The sequence below is a fragment of the Uranotaenia lowii genome, chromosome 2 (genome assembly GCF_029784155.1).
Source record: "Uranotaenia lowii strain MFRU-FL chromosome 2, ASM2978415v1, whole genome shotgun sequence".
NCBI lineage: Eukaryota > Metazoa > Arthropoda > Insecta > Diptera > Culicidae > Uranotaenia > Uranotaenia lowii.
The window spans coordinates 112,650,120-112,671,047 of record NC_073692.1 but is presented as its reverse complement, the minus strand read 5'-3'; the positions used below and the strand labels follow the sequence as shown (position 1 = coordinate 112,671,047).

At 36.6% G+C, this 20,928-nt stretch overlaps 1 protein-coding gene across 1 annotated transcript in view; it reads left to right on the top strand.

Moving 5' to 3' along the window:
* The window catches only part of LOC129741784 (CHRNA7-FAM7A fusion protein-like), a 65,985-nt gene that overhangs the window by 26,968 nt on the left and 18,089 nt on the right, over positions 1-20,928 (top strand). Inside the window, exons 5-6 of the mRNA XM_055733568.1 lie at positions 1,467-1,576; positions 18,054-18,199. Of these exons, the coding sequence (XP_055589543.1) occupies positions 1,467-1,576; positions 18,054-18,199 (256 nt within the window). The remainder of the gene's footprint in view (positions 1-1,466; positions 1,577-18,053; positions 18,200-20,928) is intronic.

Genomic DNA, 20,928 nt, shown 5'->3' with positions numbered 1-20,928 from the left:
ATCTCCCCTACGTATTAAATGCTGAAAAAAAGTATCATGAAATTATGGTAATACTATCAAAAATGCTAAAAACATTGGAAAATAGTTTTTTTTTTCATAAGTTTGCATGAAGTCGCTCCGTAGTTTTCTTAGATTTCGCTTAACACTGATTCACACGTTTATAGGTCCGATCATCTCGCAAAACAGCTAATCGGTCCTCCTTCTTCAGTTGATTTTCAGAACTACAATTTAACATTAAATCAAAAAACTTACATTTGCAACCCGCCAACAAGTTGATTTTTTTAAACGTCCCGTTGAAGAAGTTCAATATACTTTTATAGTTTGCGCTCAATAAATTTGCTTAGTTTCTTTTTGAGTAACTTTACTTTTAACTTTCTCTATGCAAAATTTGTAGGCAAAAACACTCAATTAGCGATTTTAGGGGGGGTCTCATTATGTCAAAGCATAATGCGTTTTAAAATGAACAGCAAAAACCCAAATTAGGAGCTGATAATTTTTTTTCACTTTTATGTTGTATGAAGTCTTCTGTTACAGTGATTCAATACAAAATTAGATTCCAATCAAACGTAGGTCAGTGATCGAATTTTTGATCGAAAACTGCTCATTCACGATGGTTTGACCACCTCTTTTAGTCTTTTTCAAAGTTTTCAATAGAATCTGCAGGCTTTATATGTTTTCTCAAATATGATTTGATACGGTCCCAAGAAGTTTCAATCGGTCTCACATAAGACAATTTAGCGGATCTCCTTCGGTACGATCCGGACTTCGTTGGATTTGTACCAAGACATAAGTATCAGTTGAAGGGTGAACTGATGGAAGATCAGGCCAAACAGTACTGGGTGATCATGCTTGCGATCATGGGCAGCAGCCGACGGTTCAGGCACTCTCAGTCGTAAACAGCTGTATTCATGTCAGTGATAAAAAACGGCTCGGAATGAGTTTTGGGTTATAGCAACTTGTATCGGTCTTTGGATTTTGAATAGAAAATCTAATCCAAATGTGTGACATGTGTTGAAAGATTGAAAAAGGGGGTGGGGGGCGTAATGATTGAAGATAGCGTTACGTTAGATTTGAACGGCCCTCATAGGAGTAAATAAAAGGTTGTGTGGGCCGTTCAAATATTACGTAATGCAATATTCTATCAATTCCACGATTTTCTTGAGATTCTATTTCTGCTAATAAAAAATTTTGATTCGATTGGATACATTCGGCAAAAATTGTCGATGCTATTTCCAGATGTTCATTCATATACCGAGATGAGGTTAATGAGAATGGATGTCGTTTGTCGAATGGAATCTGTGCATTTAAATCAGGCTACGCCCAACACATCATCCGAAAACACGCACGCACGAGACAGCTCAACTAAATTCAAACCCGCAGGGTCGTATTCTATGCCGTACTCGCACCAACCGAAATGTCGTTTAACCCTAATCTAATCTTTTTCTCTCTCCTTTTCGTCTACACAGGCACATATTTTAACTGCATCATGTTTATGGTTGCATCATCCGTTGTGTCAACAATTTTAATTTTAAACTATCATCATAGGAATGCGGACACACACGAAATGTCTGATTGGGTGAGTAGGCAAATGTGTATTCCAGGGCATCCAGGCATCCAGTCGGACAAATTTGACGCTGCCGCCCGACGCCGGATGCCCGGGCAATATCCGGTTCACCAACGAATCGTGAAGTCATCCGGTGGTCATTCCGAGTATTATTGTTTCCGTTAGTCGTTTCTTTTTTGGTTTTTGCTGTTAGTCACTACTGCGTTCTCCGGTGGTTTTCTATCTACCGTTCTACTGACTGGTTGAAATGCAGGTCAACCAATCAGTCGGCAGAATCTAATATGAATAGCTACGGTCTGGTCCAACTTATGGATCTGATGATTCTAGCGAAAAACTGGAGAAGCGCAGGGCCAAAGGACCAAATTGCAACTGGCCACCGAATGCCACCAGAATGGTTGGGTGGGGACTCTGTGGTTTACCGTTCTAATGGGCTGTCTGTTTTCGGTTGACATCCGCACAGGGATGGTTTTGACCGGAGCCTTTTTTTCGACTTCCGGACACAGCCTGACTGGACTGGACTGGTTTCTTGCATTCGAGAAGGTATAGGCATCTGATAAGTGAACTTGACGATGTTGTTGTTTTTGATGATGTTGACGATGATGCTGTGATGATGATGAGATGATGATGAATTGCCTCGTAGAGAAGAGCTAGACCAGGCTTCTGATTACCGAGCGATGCTGTCAATCCTTTTTGAATTTTATCCTTCCTTACTCACTTTTCATAATTTGAATTTGTTATTTAGTTATAAAATTTTTACAAACAATATCTACAAAATTTCCTTAATTTGTTCTCATTTTCCCAAATCATCAACATCCCTGCTAGTAGTGTGAATCAAATTTTGGATTAAGAAACTTCATCTATAATCCATTCGTACGTGATTCGTTTCCGCTTCTAAGGATTAAGACCGTGCATTTTCAAATTCACATGAAATTATCATCAATGAGCAAACACGTCTACAATGAATTCAGCACACGGAAAGATGCAATCAAATTTGCACCTATACGTTAAACGTAATCGGAAATGTCATTTGATTATGGTGCGTGCACGAGAAGGATCTACAGACAGAATGTGAGTTTTGAAATAATGCCAATAGCCAAATCGATATTATCGATTCATACGATATATTTAAAGGGTATGTAAACATCTAAGTATTTATTATCCTGTATGGGATACCCCGCTTCATGCGTCGATATGATGGTGCAGGGGTTCTTGTGTGTGATGGGAATATGTGTGGAATTCTTTGATAGAAATGCTTTCTATTAAGGTTGCACAGATAAATCTGCAGCACAAAAGAACCGCTACACTGAACTTATGTCGTTTAATCCTTAATGGAACTGCATCAATCGCCTTGGTCCAAGAACCCTATTTCCGAAATGGAACTTTTTACTTAGGGAATTTGCTCAAACCAAACTTTACTGTGTTCAGTGTAATTGGAATGACTAATGCCCGAATAATGCCTCGTGCATGTATATTGATAAACAATTCTTTAAATGCAACACTTATATCCAATCTAACAACAAGAGATATTTGCGTCGTTCAGGTTTCGCTGCCTGATAGAAAATACGTCTGCTGTTCAGCATACTCACCATATGAACAATCATCCCCTAAGGATGATTTAAAAAATGTCATTTCATTCTGTGAATCACAAAATATACCTCTTGTAATTGGCTGTGATGCCAATGCCCATCATTTTGTATGGGGTAGCTCAGATATCAATCTGAGAGGCTTAAATTTAATGGAATATTTAAGCAGCACTGATTTAGAAATTCTAAATGTAGGAAATAAACCAACTTTTGTTAGATGTGACAGAGAAGAGGTGATTGACATCACACTTTGTTCTAGAACAATTTCTCAGGAAATTTCAAATTGGCATGTGCCTAACGAAGAATCGATTTCTGACCACAGGTTTATCTATTTTGAACACTCAGGTGAGTTTTTAGAAACAATTACATTCAGAAACCCAAGAACAACTAATTGGGACCTATATTTGGAGCATCTTGCTACTAAATTTCATGGATATACACCTGAAATTACTACTCCTCTTGAGTTGGATGAAGTGGTTGCAAAAACCACCGAAGTTATTTTGAATTCTTATGAAGAAGCGTGTCCCGTACGAACGTTGAAATTCAACAAAAACAGTACACCATGGTGGAACTCAAATCTCAGTAAATTACGAAAAAACTGCAGACGCTCTTGGAACCGAAGGCGCACGGAAGGTTTTGATGCTTTCAAGTTGGCTCGCAGAGCTTACCGGAAAGCAACAAGAGCTGCCGAACGCTCAAGTTGGCAAAGCTACTGCACAAACATTTCAAGCTTGCACGAAGAAAGTAGGTTAAATAAAGTCTTAGCCAAATGAAAAGATTATCAGGTTTCATACCTTAAAACCCCTAGTGGTGATTATACATCAAACGACGAAGAAACATTAAGTTGTCTATTCAATACTCACTTTCCAGGATGTGTTGATCAAGATTCATCGATAGAGCCTGAGTTCTTTTCTGGACGTCTAGATTCCTTGCATTTTGCTCGGAAAATAGTTACTACAGAATCGATCAAATGGGCAATCGATGGTTTTGCTCAATACAAATCTCCTGGTAGTGACGGTTTATTTCCAGTTTTGCTTCAAAAAGGTTTCGATCATTTCAAACACATATTAAGAAAAATAATGATAAGCAGTTTTGCTCATGGATATATTCCTAAACTTTGGCGGCAGATAGCCGTGAAATTCATCCCTAAAGGGGGACGATCATCATACGACGAAGCCAAAAGCTTTCGTCCTATTAGTCTAAGTTCATTTCTATTAAAAGCACTTGAACGCTTAATTGATCATCATATCAGGCAAGAATGCCTTGTCCAACATCCGCTTAATGCGACACAACATGCATACCAAACAGGAAAATCAACATTAACTCTTCTGCACAACGTAGTACATAATATTGAAAATAGTTTTTCACAGAAAGAATCATGTCTAGGAGCATTTCTAGACATAGAAGGAGCATTTGATAATGTCTCGTTTACATCAATAATGGATGCGGCACTACTTCATGGAGTGCCTAGTGTTATAACTAACTGGATTAGCGCAATGCTAAGTAACAGGAATCTTCATTCGTCTTTAAGACAGGCTTCAATAACAAAAGTTAGCACACGTGGTTGCCCACAGGGAGGTGTACTATCACCTCTTTTGTGGAACCTAGTTGCAGACGGCTTGTTGAGAAAACTCAATGACCGTGGAATACCAACCTATGGATTCGCAGATGATTATCTTCTGCTGGTAAGAGGTTTGTGCATAAGCACATTATTTGATATAATGCAACAAGCTCTGCGCTCTGTTGAACGATGGTGTTCTCATGTAGAACTGTCAGTTAATCCTCTAAAAACTAATATTGTATTATTTACTAAAAAACGTATCACCCGCGGGGTGCGCCCTCTGCTGTTTTATGGTTCCGAAATCACCGTGTCTGATCAAGTTAAATATTTGGGTGTCATTCTTGACTCCAAATTAAACTGGTCTGATCACATCGAATTCAGAATCAAAAAAGCATGCATGGCCTTCGGACAATGCCGACGTGCAATCGGAAAAAACTGGGGACTCAAACCCAAACATATTCACTGGATTTACTCCACAATAGTAAGACCAATTCTGGCCTATGGGTGTCTAGTGTGGTGGCAGAAAGGAGAAGTTGCAACAGTTCGGACTAAACTAAATCACCTTCAAAGAATGTGTCTTTTGGGGATGTCCGGATCGTTCACTACAACTCCTACTGCAGCACTAGAGGCTCTGTTTTCTATCAAACCTCTACACTTGTTCCTAAAACAGGAAGCCTTCTCATGTGCTTTTCGTCTACAGGCAGTTGGTCTCTGGCTGTCAGGAAATATCGAAAGATCTTCGAGTCATACAAATGTGTGGCCTGAATTAGTTAGATTAAACAAGTTTAATCTAGCGCCAAACGATTTAACACTCTCGAGTAGTTTTCCCTACATGGGGTTCAAAGTCAAATTTCCTTCTCCTCAAGAATGGTTATCAGGTTTCGTAGAGGACCAAATGTCCTCTCATATTGTATTCTATACTGACGGTTCATTATCAAACGGCCGTGCAGGTGCAGGAATTTACTTTCACGAGTTGAACATAGAATATGCATAGAATATTGTACAGTCTTTCAGGCTGAGCTATATGCTATTATGTATGGATTGCAAATTGCACTTCAAAAGAAGATTATGTTCAGAACAATTTATTTCTGTTCAGATAGCCAAGCAGCTATCAAATCACTCAGTGCTTCCAGTTCTAGATCAAAACTGGTAATCGCATGCCGGAAAGCAATCGAAGAACTTGCTGAAGGCAATGGATTAAACCTTCTATGGGTACCCGGACATAAGGGAATTTTTGGAAACGAATGCGCCGACGAACTCGCTAGAGCTGGGTCGGAAAAGGAATTTTACGGACCAGAGTCGGCTGTCCCAATATCACCATGTTGGGTCAGAAACCAAATTCAAACTTGGTCCTCTAACCAGCATGAACGATACTGGGAAGAGTTGGACACTTGTCGTCAAACTAAATTATTTTTAGAAAAACCATCTCCAATCATATCGAGTTACTTATTAACTTTAAATAAATCTCATTGCAGCATCTTGATCAGAGCACTCTCCGGTCATTGTAAACTCAACTATCACATGCACAACATTCAGCGTGCTGAATCTCCAGTATGTGGTAGTTGTGAATCAGATGTGGAAGATCCCTTCCATCTTATATGTAACTGTCCCTCATTTGCCAGACTACGTTTTTGTACTCTGGGATCTTACGCTATAAGCGAATCTGAGTTTAAGAAATTGAACTTAAAAAACATTCTATCATTCCTTACCGAATGTAGAAAAGAGCTTTAATGCTAATAATCCCTAGTGGAAAGGCTCTAAAATAGATTGAATTTATTTCTTCCTTTTATAGGTTTTTCAGGTTTCTCAGGTAAATGATGAAATCTTGGATAAAAAAAAGGCTAGGCACAATTTTCCCGTTTGTTTGGATAACGTGCCGCTATTAAGCCTACCCCCATTCTGATACCTGATACCTGAAACATCTAAGTATTTATTGGAAATTACGATGAATATTCGCTAGGCAAGATATAATTCAGACCCTGAGAATCAACGTGTTATAGTTACAAAAAATATTGATTTTATGTTTATAATTCGAACTTCAATCTTCATTTTTAATACTTTTTGAATTTTATGAAAAATGCTACTCTTCCAAAAATATAATATAAGGTTTTCCTGAAAGAAGTTTAAAACAATTTAAAAATTTTCATCATTATTGTAACAATACCTACATGTATATGAGGGTGTTTTGTAAAGTTGCCAGATTGCCCGGTTTTATCCGGGTTTGCCCGGATATTTAATACAAAATTTGGAAACAGTCCGGCCCGATCCGGTTGCCCAGATTTTATTGAAAAATGCCCGGATTTAGCCCGGATTTATTCACTTCATTTGGCAAATCAAACAAAAACAAAAAACGCCTTCGAAACGAAATTTTTTGAACAAGTTTTATAAAAACCATCATGAATGGTTTTATGGAAGCCAAAAATAGTATTCAAAATTTATCGATGAGTTTTGATAAAAAAAGTTTTATTTCGATTATTTTATTAATTTTTGTTGAGTAATTTCTGGGATTTGAGAAAATTTGGTCGTCACTTTTGAAATCAAGTGCCCAGATTTTGCCCGGATACGTGCTGAAAAAATTCTGGCAACCATAGTATAATGGATTTTACTAATTTACAAATCTATTTGGTTTCGACTCTCCCACATTCGAATGTTGAACAGAATATTATTTGTAATGTTAGGGTTGCCAAAAAATCGGGAAAACCTGGAAAACCAAGGATTACTGACTCCAAATCAGTTTTGATTCTGAGATCAGGGATTCAATCTAAAATTCGAAATGCAGTATTTCAATTTTTCAAGCCAAAATTGAACTTTTCAAAAAAAAAATATTTTGAAGATAAATAGGAATGTTTGAAATTTAAATAAAAAAATACTCTGATATCCCTTCAATTGCCTCTAACTTGAAAAAACTCACTTTTTTCGAAACCCTTAGTTTGAAAATATCTCGAAAAAAAATATCTCCAAAAATAAGAAATCAATAGGTCACTTGTATGTTCTTCAAGCACCATATGTCGCAAAAAAACATCATGTAAAGAAGCAAATTAAAGTTAAATTTTGAATTCAAAACTCTTCGTTGCATACTTGAAAATGTAAAAAAAGATTACACTATAATTTTACACTGAGTTAATCACAGTTCAAAATTTAATCACAAGACAGAAATAAAAAATAAATCAACAATTTTTTTTCGTATTGTACTGTGTCTTTTTGTAGCTTTAAACAAATTATCGCTTTAAATTAGCGGAGTGCAATAGGAGACTTTTCCCCCCTCACAATTTCGTGAAAAAAAATCCATCGGGCTTAATGTGTTATATTTTCTTTTAAAATTTACAGTAATTTGAAAATTTGTATGCATCTTATTTTTAACTGTGGCAAAAATGTTAGGCCGTGACGAAATTTCCGAAGCATTTCTTAAATTAATCGTGTATTCAATTTACGTTTGATTGCGTACAGAACAGAAAGTTATATTTATAGATTCAAAATTTAAGCGCTACATTGTGGCATTTGATTTCGATTTTTCCAATATAAAATCCATAAAGATTTAAGCTGAACCTTATTATTATTTGAAAAAAAAAAATGTAAACATGTGTAGAAAAACAACTAAAATATATATATATATATATATATATATATTTTTTTCGATACACGTTAGCAACGTGCAAATTGTTTTGAAACTCCTAAAAAACCATTTAGATACAACTAGCTTAAAAAAAGGAGCCCAATTGGAATATTCCTTTTGGGCCAGACCGTAACACTGTGGGACAGTTCCATACAATGTGGTGGCAAAAAGCATTATTTGGTTTTTTGGAATCTTTTGTAAATTTTGTAAACTTTGTTTGAAAATTACTATTTTAACTAATTTTTGATAGATTCATACAAAAATTGTTTAAAAATAGCTTGAAAAGTAGGATGATTGGTGTTATTTTTGACCCTTCTTTTTATTTTTTTTGAAAGCCGTGATTTGGACTAATTGATAAATAAATGAAAAATATTATCAACACATTTCATGAAGCTCAAGAGAGAATCGTGTGAAATGATTAATATTTCATGAGAAAAGTTTTTTTTTCACAAACCGTCTAATACTTTGTGCCTTAAAACTCTTTCATTGTGTTTTAGGACCTTAAACAAGATCTTGATAGTGGAAAGAGTACGGGGTTTGGCGGAACTTTTTTTGACAAGGCTTTAAAGTCTTTGACTTAAAAAAAAAATTGTTTATTTACTCATTTTTATTATAGATCAATTTAGTGTTTACAAATTTTGAACGTTTGAACTAAAAACTTTTAATATAAGCTTTCATATTGAGTTCTTATAATTTAAGAAAAATTGATTTCCATAGAATATATGTTATTTAAATTTTTTCTTCATTAACTAAATTTTTCAAATTTTCAAAGTCTGATGGCTATGGTGCGTTCAATTTCCAAGATAATGAGTTGAAAAATTGGGGATGTCTTAGCAAATATTAAATTAATAAATAGTAAAAATAAAAAAATAAAAAGCGATCCGATAAACTTCACTTTTTGCCGCCTCAGTGCGTGATGAGGTTTACTTGTTCAATCTATTTTGAAAACCCGGGCATGACCGATATAGTCCGAATGAATACTGCATATCTTTCTCTTATTCATTCATTAAAATATTATTTAGGATTTTCCAGCGAATCAAACATTTTATTTTGATAATGATTCACATTAAAAACCAAAACAATTTTCTTCGATTTGACGAAATAAAAAACAGCAATTATCTATATCAGTCTTGGAATGAATATTTATAGTACCGAATAGGTAGAATAAAGTAAATCGTCTCCCATTTTATAAATAGCTAACGTCTAACTCAATTACAAGGTTTATTGCATTAATTTAAAGCTTTATCATGATTTGTGAAGAATATGCAATTTGTGAATATATGTAGGGGAGAGTGGGGTATCGTGGGCCATGGGGAAACGTGGGCCACTTTTAATATCTCAGATGTGTGTTGAGATAAAAATCTCAAACCAACTGTCATCGTCGTCGCTTTGCGTGAGCATGTATTCCTATGTGTTGTTGACTGAAATACACATCATATGCTTCTTTTATTTATCAAGCTTAAAAAAGTTAGAAAAATTTACTTACATAATTTAAAAAACACCCGCTAATTTCATCGATGGGGAACCTAAAGTGCATAACAAAAATATGCTCATACGCTTATGATCTTAGTTTTGTCATGATCTTTCGTGTGGAAATGGAATTTTTGATGAAACATCAATAAGTCACACAAACGCAACCAATTTGCAAATCATAGTCGTGGGGAATCGTGGGCCACACATCTTGAATCACCTATATTTTTATGTTTTTATACACATTCAGAACTTAAAATACGTTTCATCTGTCAACAAAGTTTTCTTATGCCAAATGAAGAGTTATGAAAAATATTTTGTCCATCCTATATATCTAAGAAATTTTGCCAAAACGTTCGCGAGCCAGGTTTTGGAATCTATGCGATCATACACAGCTCTTTTTTTTATTTCATCATCTGAAATTGCTTTTAAATAACGAAATGAATTATGAAATTACAGTTTTGGGTCAGCTCATAAGCTTTGCATGTCATTTGGTCAATTTGGATTTGGAGGCCCACGATTCCCCACCATTTTTCAAAATTCAAAAATATTGCTTTTTTTCAAACAATCAGAATTTGGGGAAAATAAATTATCCAATTTTTTTTAAAAATACCTTATAATACCTTGAAAATGTAGAAAACCATACCATTTTTTATTTTCATTTTATCTTTTATGATAAAGAAGTTATGGAACAACGAAAAAATGTGGCCCATGATTCCCCACTCTCCCATATGTTTTCTTAGCTTAACTATAAGACATTATAAGGCCGGAAAAAATATCAATTTCTTCTTTTGTCCCCCCCCCCCCCCCTCCTTCGAAATTTCCAAAATACCTGAAGGGGGGAATAAATAAAGTTTGAAGTATTTTATGTAAATTTCGAGAAATTTATCAAATATCCTAAAGATTACAAGAGCAAAACATAAATTGTGGAAAATGAGAGTTTTATCAACTTCTATATTCTTGGTATTATTGAATTTTTCGATAAAAAAAACTACTTGATTTATAGGTTTTGTGTAATGATATAGTAGACAACTTTATTGCATACAAGTTTTCTTGAGTTTTATTCCAGTTCATTAGTTTTTTTGCATTATTTGCATGCATTTTGTTCCGGCCTAATAACGGGCCGAATTTTTATTGGGCCAATATCCGGGTAAATGTTGGGTTTAACTAAATTGGAAAAAAAAATCCTGAAATTTTAAGATTTTTCGAGCTCTGCTGAAAATAAAATTTAAAAATTTGGGAAATCTAGAATGCTCACTTTATAAGCCTAAGTATGAATATGAACAATGCAAAATTAATGTTAACATTTCGATCATTATCCAAATCTGCTTTGATTTGTTCACTCTTCACCCTTTTTCCAAAAATTGATTGAGAAAAAAAAACATGAAAAAAAAATTTAGTTGCTTTATCTGAACCAATCGGAAAAACTGTGTTTCCCTATTGAATTTTTTTTACAACTTCCGTCTGAAATTTGAAATTTGAATACAAACTTTTCCAACTGATTTAACCAAAGTTGTTACCATGGATTTGAAATTTCTTTAATCACCCTCTTCTACAGCAAATTTTCGGGGTTTTGCTAATCGTTTTCTAATTGATCATAACCATTTTTTTCATCATTGAAACACTCTCATATAATCATGTAATCTGATAAGAATCTTATTCTTAATTTAAAATGATAGTCCGCATAACATTTTCCTATTTTCAACATATTCAATGAAAATTTTAACTTATTGAACTCTTTTAACCGTATCTCGAAAGAATTTCAATTAATTTTGTTTTTAAATTTTGGATTCTTAGTCGGAAATATCAATGTTACTTCCTAGTTGTCATGAGGGAAACATTAAGCACCTATCAAGTGATAAATTATGAAATGAAAAACATTGTATTACCTATATTACAATTTTTCTTATCCAATTGACATCTCTAATCAGAGTTTTAATTTTCGATAAGTTGATTAACTATTCCACAACGTTTGCACGAGATGTTACACAAGACGTTTACACATAATGGTTGTTTGAAGGGTCATTTCCAGTAGCTTTAATGTTTAAAATATTTGGTCAAAACAAATTTTTCGTAAGGTCCCGCAAGAAAAATTGCCTTGGGCCCCTCTTGATCATTTGTGGCTTCATCCGGCCCTGAATATTGAAGATCTTTATTGAATTCTTTGGAAAATCGTTTTCGTTTCAAAACTCAGACTTAAAAACAGGAGGCAAGTTCTTCAGATTTATTTCAACTGGGGTAGCAATAAAAAAATCACTTTCTTACCACGCTCACCACGAGTAAGATATTAAACAAAATTCTGTCAACTGGGGCGTCATGCAACACTTTCCAACTTTAATGGCTTCTAAAAACTTAATGACCACAGATAATATTACCGCTTGTACATCAAAAGTTTTAAGGTTGATGGGACTATAAATTCACACAGTCGGAAAAAAATATTGGTTTCATCAGATATTTTTAAATATACAAAAACATGTGGGTTTCCCCCTATTAAGAAAAAGGAGTAAGTTGCAAGAATCTTTGTTTTTAATGATACATCGAACGAAATCGTATGGAAATTCATAGTTTTTAATACATTTTTATGGCATAACGCATAAAGCACCAATTTCAGTAATTTTTGGTTTTGTTCGAATTGAATTTAACATTTTTTCTGTCTAATTTTTTTTTAGAAAAAACATGATGGTGCATGCATACATTTAGGGGTAAAAAAATACTGCATGAAACCATAAAACTCTACTAGCTGAAATCATTATAATTAATTTTTGGATGGATGCAATTTTAACACATATGCGCGATAAAAAACAATCATATTCCAGCATATGGAAACGAGATTTACAAGGTGAATCTTTTTTATTTGCATTTTGATGCATTTTAGCCCAGACTGGTAATTAAATAATTAAAATTTGGAAAAAAAATGGTGATTTTCCGATGAATATTTTTACACCAATAGTGTTGGTAGAGGATAATCAAAGCAATATAAAGTTGGTTGGTGATATCATTAAGCCAATCCATCAAACTGGATAAAGTTTGTTGCGGCATCGAAAAATGTTAAAATTTGTACATACAGTTGCGTTCAAAAAAGAAAGAAATCGCATGAAGCTGCGAACCCATTTCGAAATTTGACAAGCTGCCATTTCTCTCTCGGTTTATATCTTTTCATGAAAATTTCACAAAATCTAGTTCAACTATCCAACTAATACTCCACAAAATTTGAAGTCTTTACAATGACGAGAAACAAAGATTCAGCTTTTCCCGTAAAAAAGGGAAATTTGGAATTGCTTCACTAAATTTGCTGTTTCTTTGACAATATTCATTGAAAAATCTTAAAATTTGGTCCAAAGATGTAAAATTGTTTGATCTAATACCAGGTGTACAAATGTTGCATTTAACCCTGCTGTTGCCCGGTTTGATGGTATTGAAAGTTATGTAGATGCTCTTGAGATTTTTTGATAACATTTTGATTTTAAACGACACCACATCGAGGAAGAATGACCTTAATGGGTTAAATTCCTATAAAATGGAAAAAACATCACTGCTTGTATGAGAGCTCAGCAATGATCACAAGTTAAATATGCATTAAAACAAAACAAAATATGTGTCTTTCACAGGCCCAGATTAAACTTTCGAGTGGCGCATGGAAGTTTTTCTAGGGAGCCCCTGATTTTGTTTCTGTTTTATTTATGATAGATAGCTTCTCTTAGTTCGAGCAGTAGTTTAATAACTTATGTAATGAATTTATTGTAATATCAAGTTACGACTCTGAACACGATTTTCTTCTAGAATTCTTTTAGAAAGAATTAAAACATAATTGAGAGCTTGACCAGAGAATAATTGAAATATTTTGATAATTTCATGGACGTATTGAAGTAACCGATTGAAGATGAACATTTCAAAATCATCTGCAGAATACAAAAACAAGCATTAAATGAAGAAAAAAAACAATGAAATCAGAACTACACTTCCGAATTGTATCGAAATTGCAAAAGCAATGTATAGATTGGAAATGCTGAGTTGGAGATTCAGAATAAAACTTGTGATCGCCTATTCAAACTATACTTAGAGAGACATATTCCCAAGAAACACGAAAGTTCTATCAGAAACTCAACGCATCCCGCAAAGGCTTCGTGCCGCAAGCCGAAATGTGCCGGGATAAGGACGGGGGCATCCTGACGGACAATCGTGAGGTGATCAAAAGGTGGAAGCAGCACTTCGATGAACACCTGAACGGCGCACATGCAGGAGATCAAGACGGTGGGGGAAGGTACATCGCCGGCGTAGCCAACGACGAAGACGAGCCACTCCCAACGATGAGTGAAGTTAAGGAAGCCATTCGCCAGCTGAATAGAAACAAGTCGGCTGCGAAGGATGGCATCGCAGCTGAACTCATCAAAATTGGCCCGGACAAGTTGGCCGATTGCCTTCACCGGTTGATAGTCCGGATCTGGGACATAGAACAGCTACCGGAGGAGTTGAAGGAGGGGGTAATATGCCCCATCTACAAGAAGGGCGACAAATTGGACTGTGAGAACTACCGAGCGATCACTATCCTACAAAGTGTTGTCCCGAATTCTACACCTCCGCCTAATGCCACAAGCAAACAGATTCGTGGGAAGTCATCAGGCCGGCTTCATGGAGGAACGGTCTACGACGGACCAGTTTTGCACATTACGGCAAATCCTCCAAAAATGCCGTGAACACCAAGTCCCTACGCATCGACTTCAAAGCCGCATACGACACGATCGACCATAACGAGCTATGGAAAATCATGGACGAGAACGGCTTTCCGGAATGCTGATCAGACTGATCAAGGCGACGATGGACGGAACGCAGTGCTGTGTGCGGATCTCGGGTGAGTTGTCGAGTTCATTCGAATCGCGCAGGGGGCTTCGACAAGGTGATGGTCTATCATGCACGATGTTCAACGTGGCGCTAGAAGGTGTTATTCGACGAGCGGTGGGCGAAATGCGGGGCACGATTTTCAACAGATCCAGTCAACTTGCTGCTTTGCCGATGACATTGATATAGTCGGCAGATCATCTGCGGCGGTGGAGGAGATCTACCGCAAACTGAAACGTGGAGCAGGAAGGATTGGGTTGATGATTAATACGTCCAAGGCGAAGTAAATGCTGGTCTGCGGATCCGAGACCGACCGAACCCGCTTGTCCAGTCAGTAACAAGGTCACGATCGACGGCGACGAACTGGAGATAGACGAAGACTTTGTCTATCTCGGCTCACTGGTGACCGCAGACAATGACACCAGCCGTGAGATCCTGAGGCGAATTATCAGCGGAAGTCGTGCCTACTATGGACTCCACAAGCAACTGCGGTCGAGAAGACTTAGCCCTCGCACGAAGTGTAACCTGTATATGACGCTCATTAGACCGGTTGTTCTCTACGGGCACGAGACATGGATATTGCTCGAGGAGGACCTGCGTACACTCGGGGTATTCGAGTGACGAGTGTTAAGAACCATCTTTGGCGGCGTACAGGAGAACGGATTGTGGAGGCGAAGGATGAACCACGAGCTCGCGTGACTCTACGGCGATCCCAGTATCCAGAAGGTGGTGAAGGCTGGCCGAATACGCTGGGCGCGACATGTTGCGAGAATGCCAGACGTTCGCTACGAATCCGGTAGGAACAAGACGAGCGGGGGCGCAACGAGCGAGGTGGTTTGACCAAGTGGAGTGTGATCTGGCGAACGTGGGTTGCCCGAGAAATTGGAGAACGGTTGCCATGGACCGAGTGAATTTTAGGAATGATGTTCGTCAAGTTATGTCGTGAGACGGAATACTATGTAAATAAAAAAATAAAATAAATAAAAATTGAGAGACAAATTCTGATTAAATTCAGGCTCACAAATAAATATAATAAAAGTCAATTAAAATCAATATCAGAAGTTTTTAGAACTGACATTATTCTGCTTTCGAAACACTATTCAGAGTATAAATTGGAAGTTAATGTGCAGACTTAAAATAAAGAAAAACGAGATCAAAAATCTCTCATGGATTTAAAATAATTTTTGACAAGAATTTTTAATATTAAAAAATAGGTTTCATTACTTGGTATCAATTTTCTTTGACAAATTTTAGAATTGTTTATTGTTTTCATCAACTCAGATCATTGACAGATAAATGTAAACATAACATCAAAAACAAACAACAGACAACAGACTTAAGAGTCCTAAGTATTCCCAGTGAACTCGGGGCAAAGCGTCGAACTTGGCTGGACTGGGGGCTGGGAGAATTGTTTCTTCATCGTATAAATATTTTTCATTTCTATAATTCATTTGTCAATTAAGGCTCCCTGATAAAACGTATGCTTGAATTTTCTGGAGTGCGATTTCTATTGGTTGTTCATGAGAAAGTTCTTATGTTAAGTGGATAATATTTTATTTGATTAATGCCGGCGACCTCAAATCGATTCATCGCCGCTGGTGTTCACATCTTATGCAAATGACGTTGAGATATTGGCTGAGTTTTGGGTGTACCTATCCAAATGAAACAATAAGTACCTCATGAAAAGAAAAAGTTATTTCACAATTCGTATTTTAACCATTAAGTTGGCACCAAATGACATTTAATTGTATCCCGGAAACCTACATGGAATTGAATCAAATTCTACATTAAAGTAATGTCTAAAAGCTTGTTCGATTAGAATACTCATAGCGAGCGATGTTCATCTTAACTTCAAACAGCGAAAAATCTTATTAAACTAATTTTGCCCATATGAAAGGATACGCCGCTTTCCATACGTCTTTTAAAAGAGCAGTCATCTCCAAAGCTGCTGCTAGCTGTATTCAACCGTAAATCAGCCATTAACAAGCTGGCAAAAGTCAGCGTCTGTTTCTATATAGGAAATAGATCCCCTACTCCTAGCATTCCATAAATTAACTTCCTACCTACTACATCCAGTAGCGATGAGGGAGCTGAGTCACACATAATCACATTGATTCTCGACGAAAATTATGCTGAAAATTTCAAAACTCAAATGCCACCACAACAGCGAAGTCGTCTTCGTCGTTCAAGTGGCTGGCATTTCCAAGATCCTATCTATCAATGCCAACATAAGGTATTGAGGAGAAAACTCGCGCATGGAGCCAGATGATGTTTTCAATTTCAGCAACACGTGCTCCTCCTCCTGTTGACGTTTGAACGTCGTTGTTGGTGGTGCTTCGCTTGATTTTTGCCCCGGGAGCTGTTGAAATTCGTTGCATATTCGGGATGATGATTACGAGCTTCATAGGGATACTCGATATAAGATGCGGCAAAAGGATGAAGCGCTGCTCCTGATGATTACGTAATCTTTGAAACCATCCGCCGATATCCATTATAGAAACTGATAAATGGATATGAAAAAATGTTGATTCGTCTCAATTTTGCTTCATACATATGGGTCATTTCATGTCAGGTTTGCACAGCAAAAAAAATTCTTCTCCGAGATTCGCCAAATTTGGTGGATTTTTATCCGTTCAAAGTATCTAATTTCATCAAAATCTAAAATTTTCAACAACGTGACTTAATTCTGCTTAAGCATCAAGGCTGCTCTGCGAAATCCACCCATCGAATTATCGAAATTGGAAATCGATGACATCGCGTTTAAACTTTGACAGTAAATCGAGTCCAATGAGAGGCACACTTTAATTTGCAAATATAATTAGAATCTCCCATTGATTCGCTAATTATGATAAATGTGATGAATCGCGCATACATACATTTCGTATGCCCTGGTTTGAGCTTAGCCCACATTGCATCGGTTGGCGCCATCTGTGTTTGAATTTTGCCAATACATACATATCTAGGTTTTTGTTGCTTTTGACGCCTCCGGTTGCCCAGGGCTTAGTTTTATCGACGCCACCGCCCCCGATTGCATGTTTTGTCATATGGGATGGCCAACCTCCTGCCATTTTTGCACCACCCAGCTCCCGCCCATCATGGGGTTTGTTGATTGCTTTCTGATTCGGTTGGCGCCACATGTTGATGAGTTTTTGTACATTCATCACCAAAAAAAAACGGGAATCATCGAATTTGTCTGGGAAAGAGAATGCAACCGGTGCGTGTGTGTTGCTTTTGGGGGTGACTACTGATTATTGTTAATTGAGGCCGAAGTTTCGAAATACCCCCCACCATAAATTGCGGCTGGAGTGCGGGGGGATGATGTTTGAAATTAAATATCGATGACCACCGGATGATTACGCGGCTTGTGATCGGCCCAAATGTTAACCAGTGTGAAAAAATCTCTAACTCCACATTATCTGATTACAGGTTAGAATCATATTTTTATATTGGCTGCCGTGTATTTTAAGAATGAGCCGACCGGGTAGAAGCTTATCGATGGAATATCCGCCAACGCCAACGTCGGATAGTTCCGAACGGAAAACGCACATCCATGACGTCGAACTGAAAGAGCGGTAAGTGTTGACTTTTTTTTTCAATGTTCATAACAGTTATCTATGCAGCAAGTTTTCAAAATAAAACTTCGTTGTGAAAATCAAACATTTTAGTACGGAGTTACAAAGGGTGGATTTTCTGCACTAGATCGCAAGTTTTTCCAACGAAGCTCGCCAAGTTGGGTAATTACGTCGAGTGCCGAAATCGAGATTTGGAAAATCACTTGATTGAATCTACTAGAAGTGCATCGTAATAAATAACAATATGAGGACGACCATTCGGATACTGTTTTCAGTGTCGAAATGTTCACTTTTCATTACTAAATTCAATTCAGCGATAGTTCTTAAAAACTTGTTACTTTTGGTTTTGTAGTGAAGAGTCAAAACAATGTTCTTTCTCCATTTACACTGAGGTGTACGTCTCCAACACTAAGGCGCTCTTAGTTAGAATTCTCTTTTTCTCACTGAGATGTGTGAGCTCCAGCGATACCGATATTCCGGTATTTATATCGATTTTAATACGAAAATTATGACCTGGGATTTATTCAGAATACCGAGTTTTAGTAAAACCTACCGATTTCATGATTTTTGAAAAATTCGTTCCGTATGTTGTATGTTGCTTATCCACCATGGGTGCAAAGATTCACCGCAGTTTCTGCCTAAGTATGTGTTCACGTGCATTTTTAGATTTTTAAGTTCGACAAATCTCCAATGCAACGCGTACATCATACCCGGACCCCATGGCTTCGTGTAAACTGTTATGGATGAATGTATTGTGTTGACGTAGGTTTATTTTGGAAGAACGAGTCAATCAGGTGGGCTAGTTTACTTACAGCTATTCTGGCATCCGTGTATATACCTGGCCAGCTTGCAACTGATTAAACATTCTTATTATATAGTTAGTTATATGAGGAAACACATCTTACCTGTCAGCCACTAATGGGGTTCGAACCCAAAAGTTTTCTTGCCGATACCGGGAATCAAACCCAGTACGCCTGGCATACCAAAACCAGACTCGCGCCAGTCTATCCACTAGACCACATCGACGCTCCATGATTTTTGAAAAATTCGTTCTGACAGCAAAAATATATTAAAAATATAACTTTAACTATCGTTTTTTCTTTTTCTTTTTATTTTTAATCAAAGCCTAATTAGCTAGCAAGTCTCATCGTATTTGAAAGCATCTTTGTCTCCTATGCCAACTCTCTTGAGATCGAATTTTGATTATCAAATAATGTGGTAGATTAGAAATTATAGCAGTTTAAGACATAAATAGATCATATCTTTCAGTTGTTTGTATGAAATAAAAGAACGCACGTTGTGCGCTCTGGATAAATAGTCCTCAAATCTAAAAAATACAATATTTTGAGATTACTTTTGAAAACTGGTAAAAAATAATTTAAATTTTTTTTAGAAAATAATGTTAAGAAAATAAAGTGTTTTACACAATTATCAACATTCCCGAAGACCACGAGTAATTTTGATTTATAAGAAAAAAGTTATGGATGTTTTTATTTTGTTATTTTTTTGTAAACCGCAAAAAACGGGAATATTGATGAAATTCATGAAAATTTTGAACGAAATTTAGTTTTCGATACTAAAAAAAAATAAGTCAAATCGTTTCGCAGACTTCAACAAAGTTGTTTAATTAGTTATGATCTTTAATATCCACCTCTCAATGACTTTCTTCAATGATGTCAGAGATAGTTGTCATTTTTTAAAATTATTGAAATATTTTTTTTCCCAACGTTGTTTTCCTGAAACAAGAATATCCAGGTAAGATCTGAGTCCATGATTGAATGAAAGATAATAAATTGGTTCCAAATAAGCACCAAAAATGTTGTTCCCCAGTGTAGTTTTCTGTATAAAGAAATCAATAGCATTAAAATACCAAATTATAATATTGTTTAGAGCAGTTGATGATCAGACGTTGTCGAGATAACACATATATCTCATGAGCTCTTCAACAATAAAGTGCGGTTTTGAGTACCCTAACCTCAAAGTTGATCGACCACGGGTTCTACGATGGCCGACGGTTTAGTTAAAAACACGGTGTCGTTTCTGTTCCCGGATGGGGCACCAGGACCAAGTTTGTACGAAGTGGCCCGTTTTGTAAAAGCGTTTGCAGCAGATAAGCTATCTATGGAATCGACATAAAAGATAGCAGAAGAACGCTCACTTTTCATAAAGTTTAAATCGGAAGAAGCTTTCAAAGATGCGGTGGCGCAAAATCCACAGGCTCACATTTTTTAATATTCCACTGGAGAAACTGTTACGTTGAAGATGGGTGTGGCTGGTGGCATCACAAAGTATGTAAGGATTTTCGATTTACCACCGGAGGTTATCGATTCCGACATAACCGCAGTTTTGTCAAAATATGGACATGTGAAACGACTTGTACGGGAGAAGTTTCCAGCCGATCTTGAACTAGATCTTTTCACCGGTGTCCGAGGCGTCTATATTGACGTAAAAAAAGAAATTCCAGCATATCTCTTCTTCCTCAAACGAAAGGGGCGACTTTACTATGAAGGCATAAAGCAAAAGTGTTTCCTTCGCAAGGCTGAGGGCCACCTAAAGGTTGAGTGCCCTCAGAATAAGAACAAAGCCAGACCAAGCATAATTTCCAACAAACGAACGGAGAAAGTTCCAGACGAAAAGGTATCTTTGGATAAAAACGACCTAGGAGCGGAAGCTGAGTGCAATTATTCGGAAGTTCTCAAATCTACGATTCAGAAGAAACCAGAATCAGG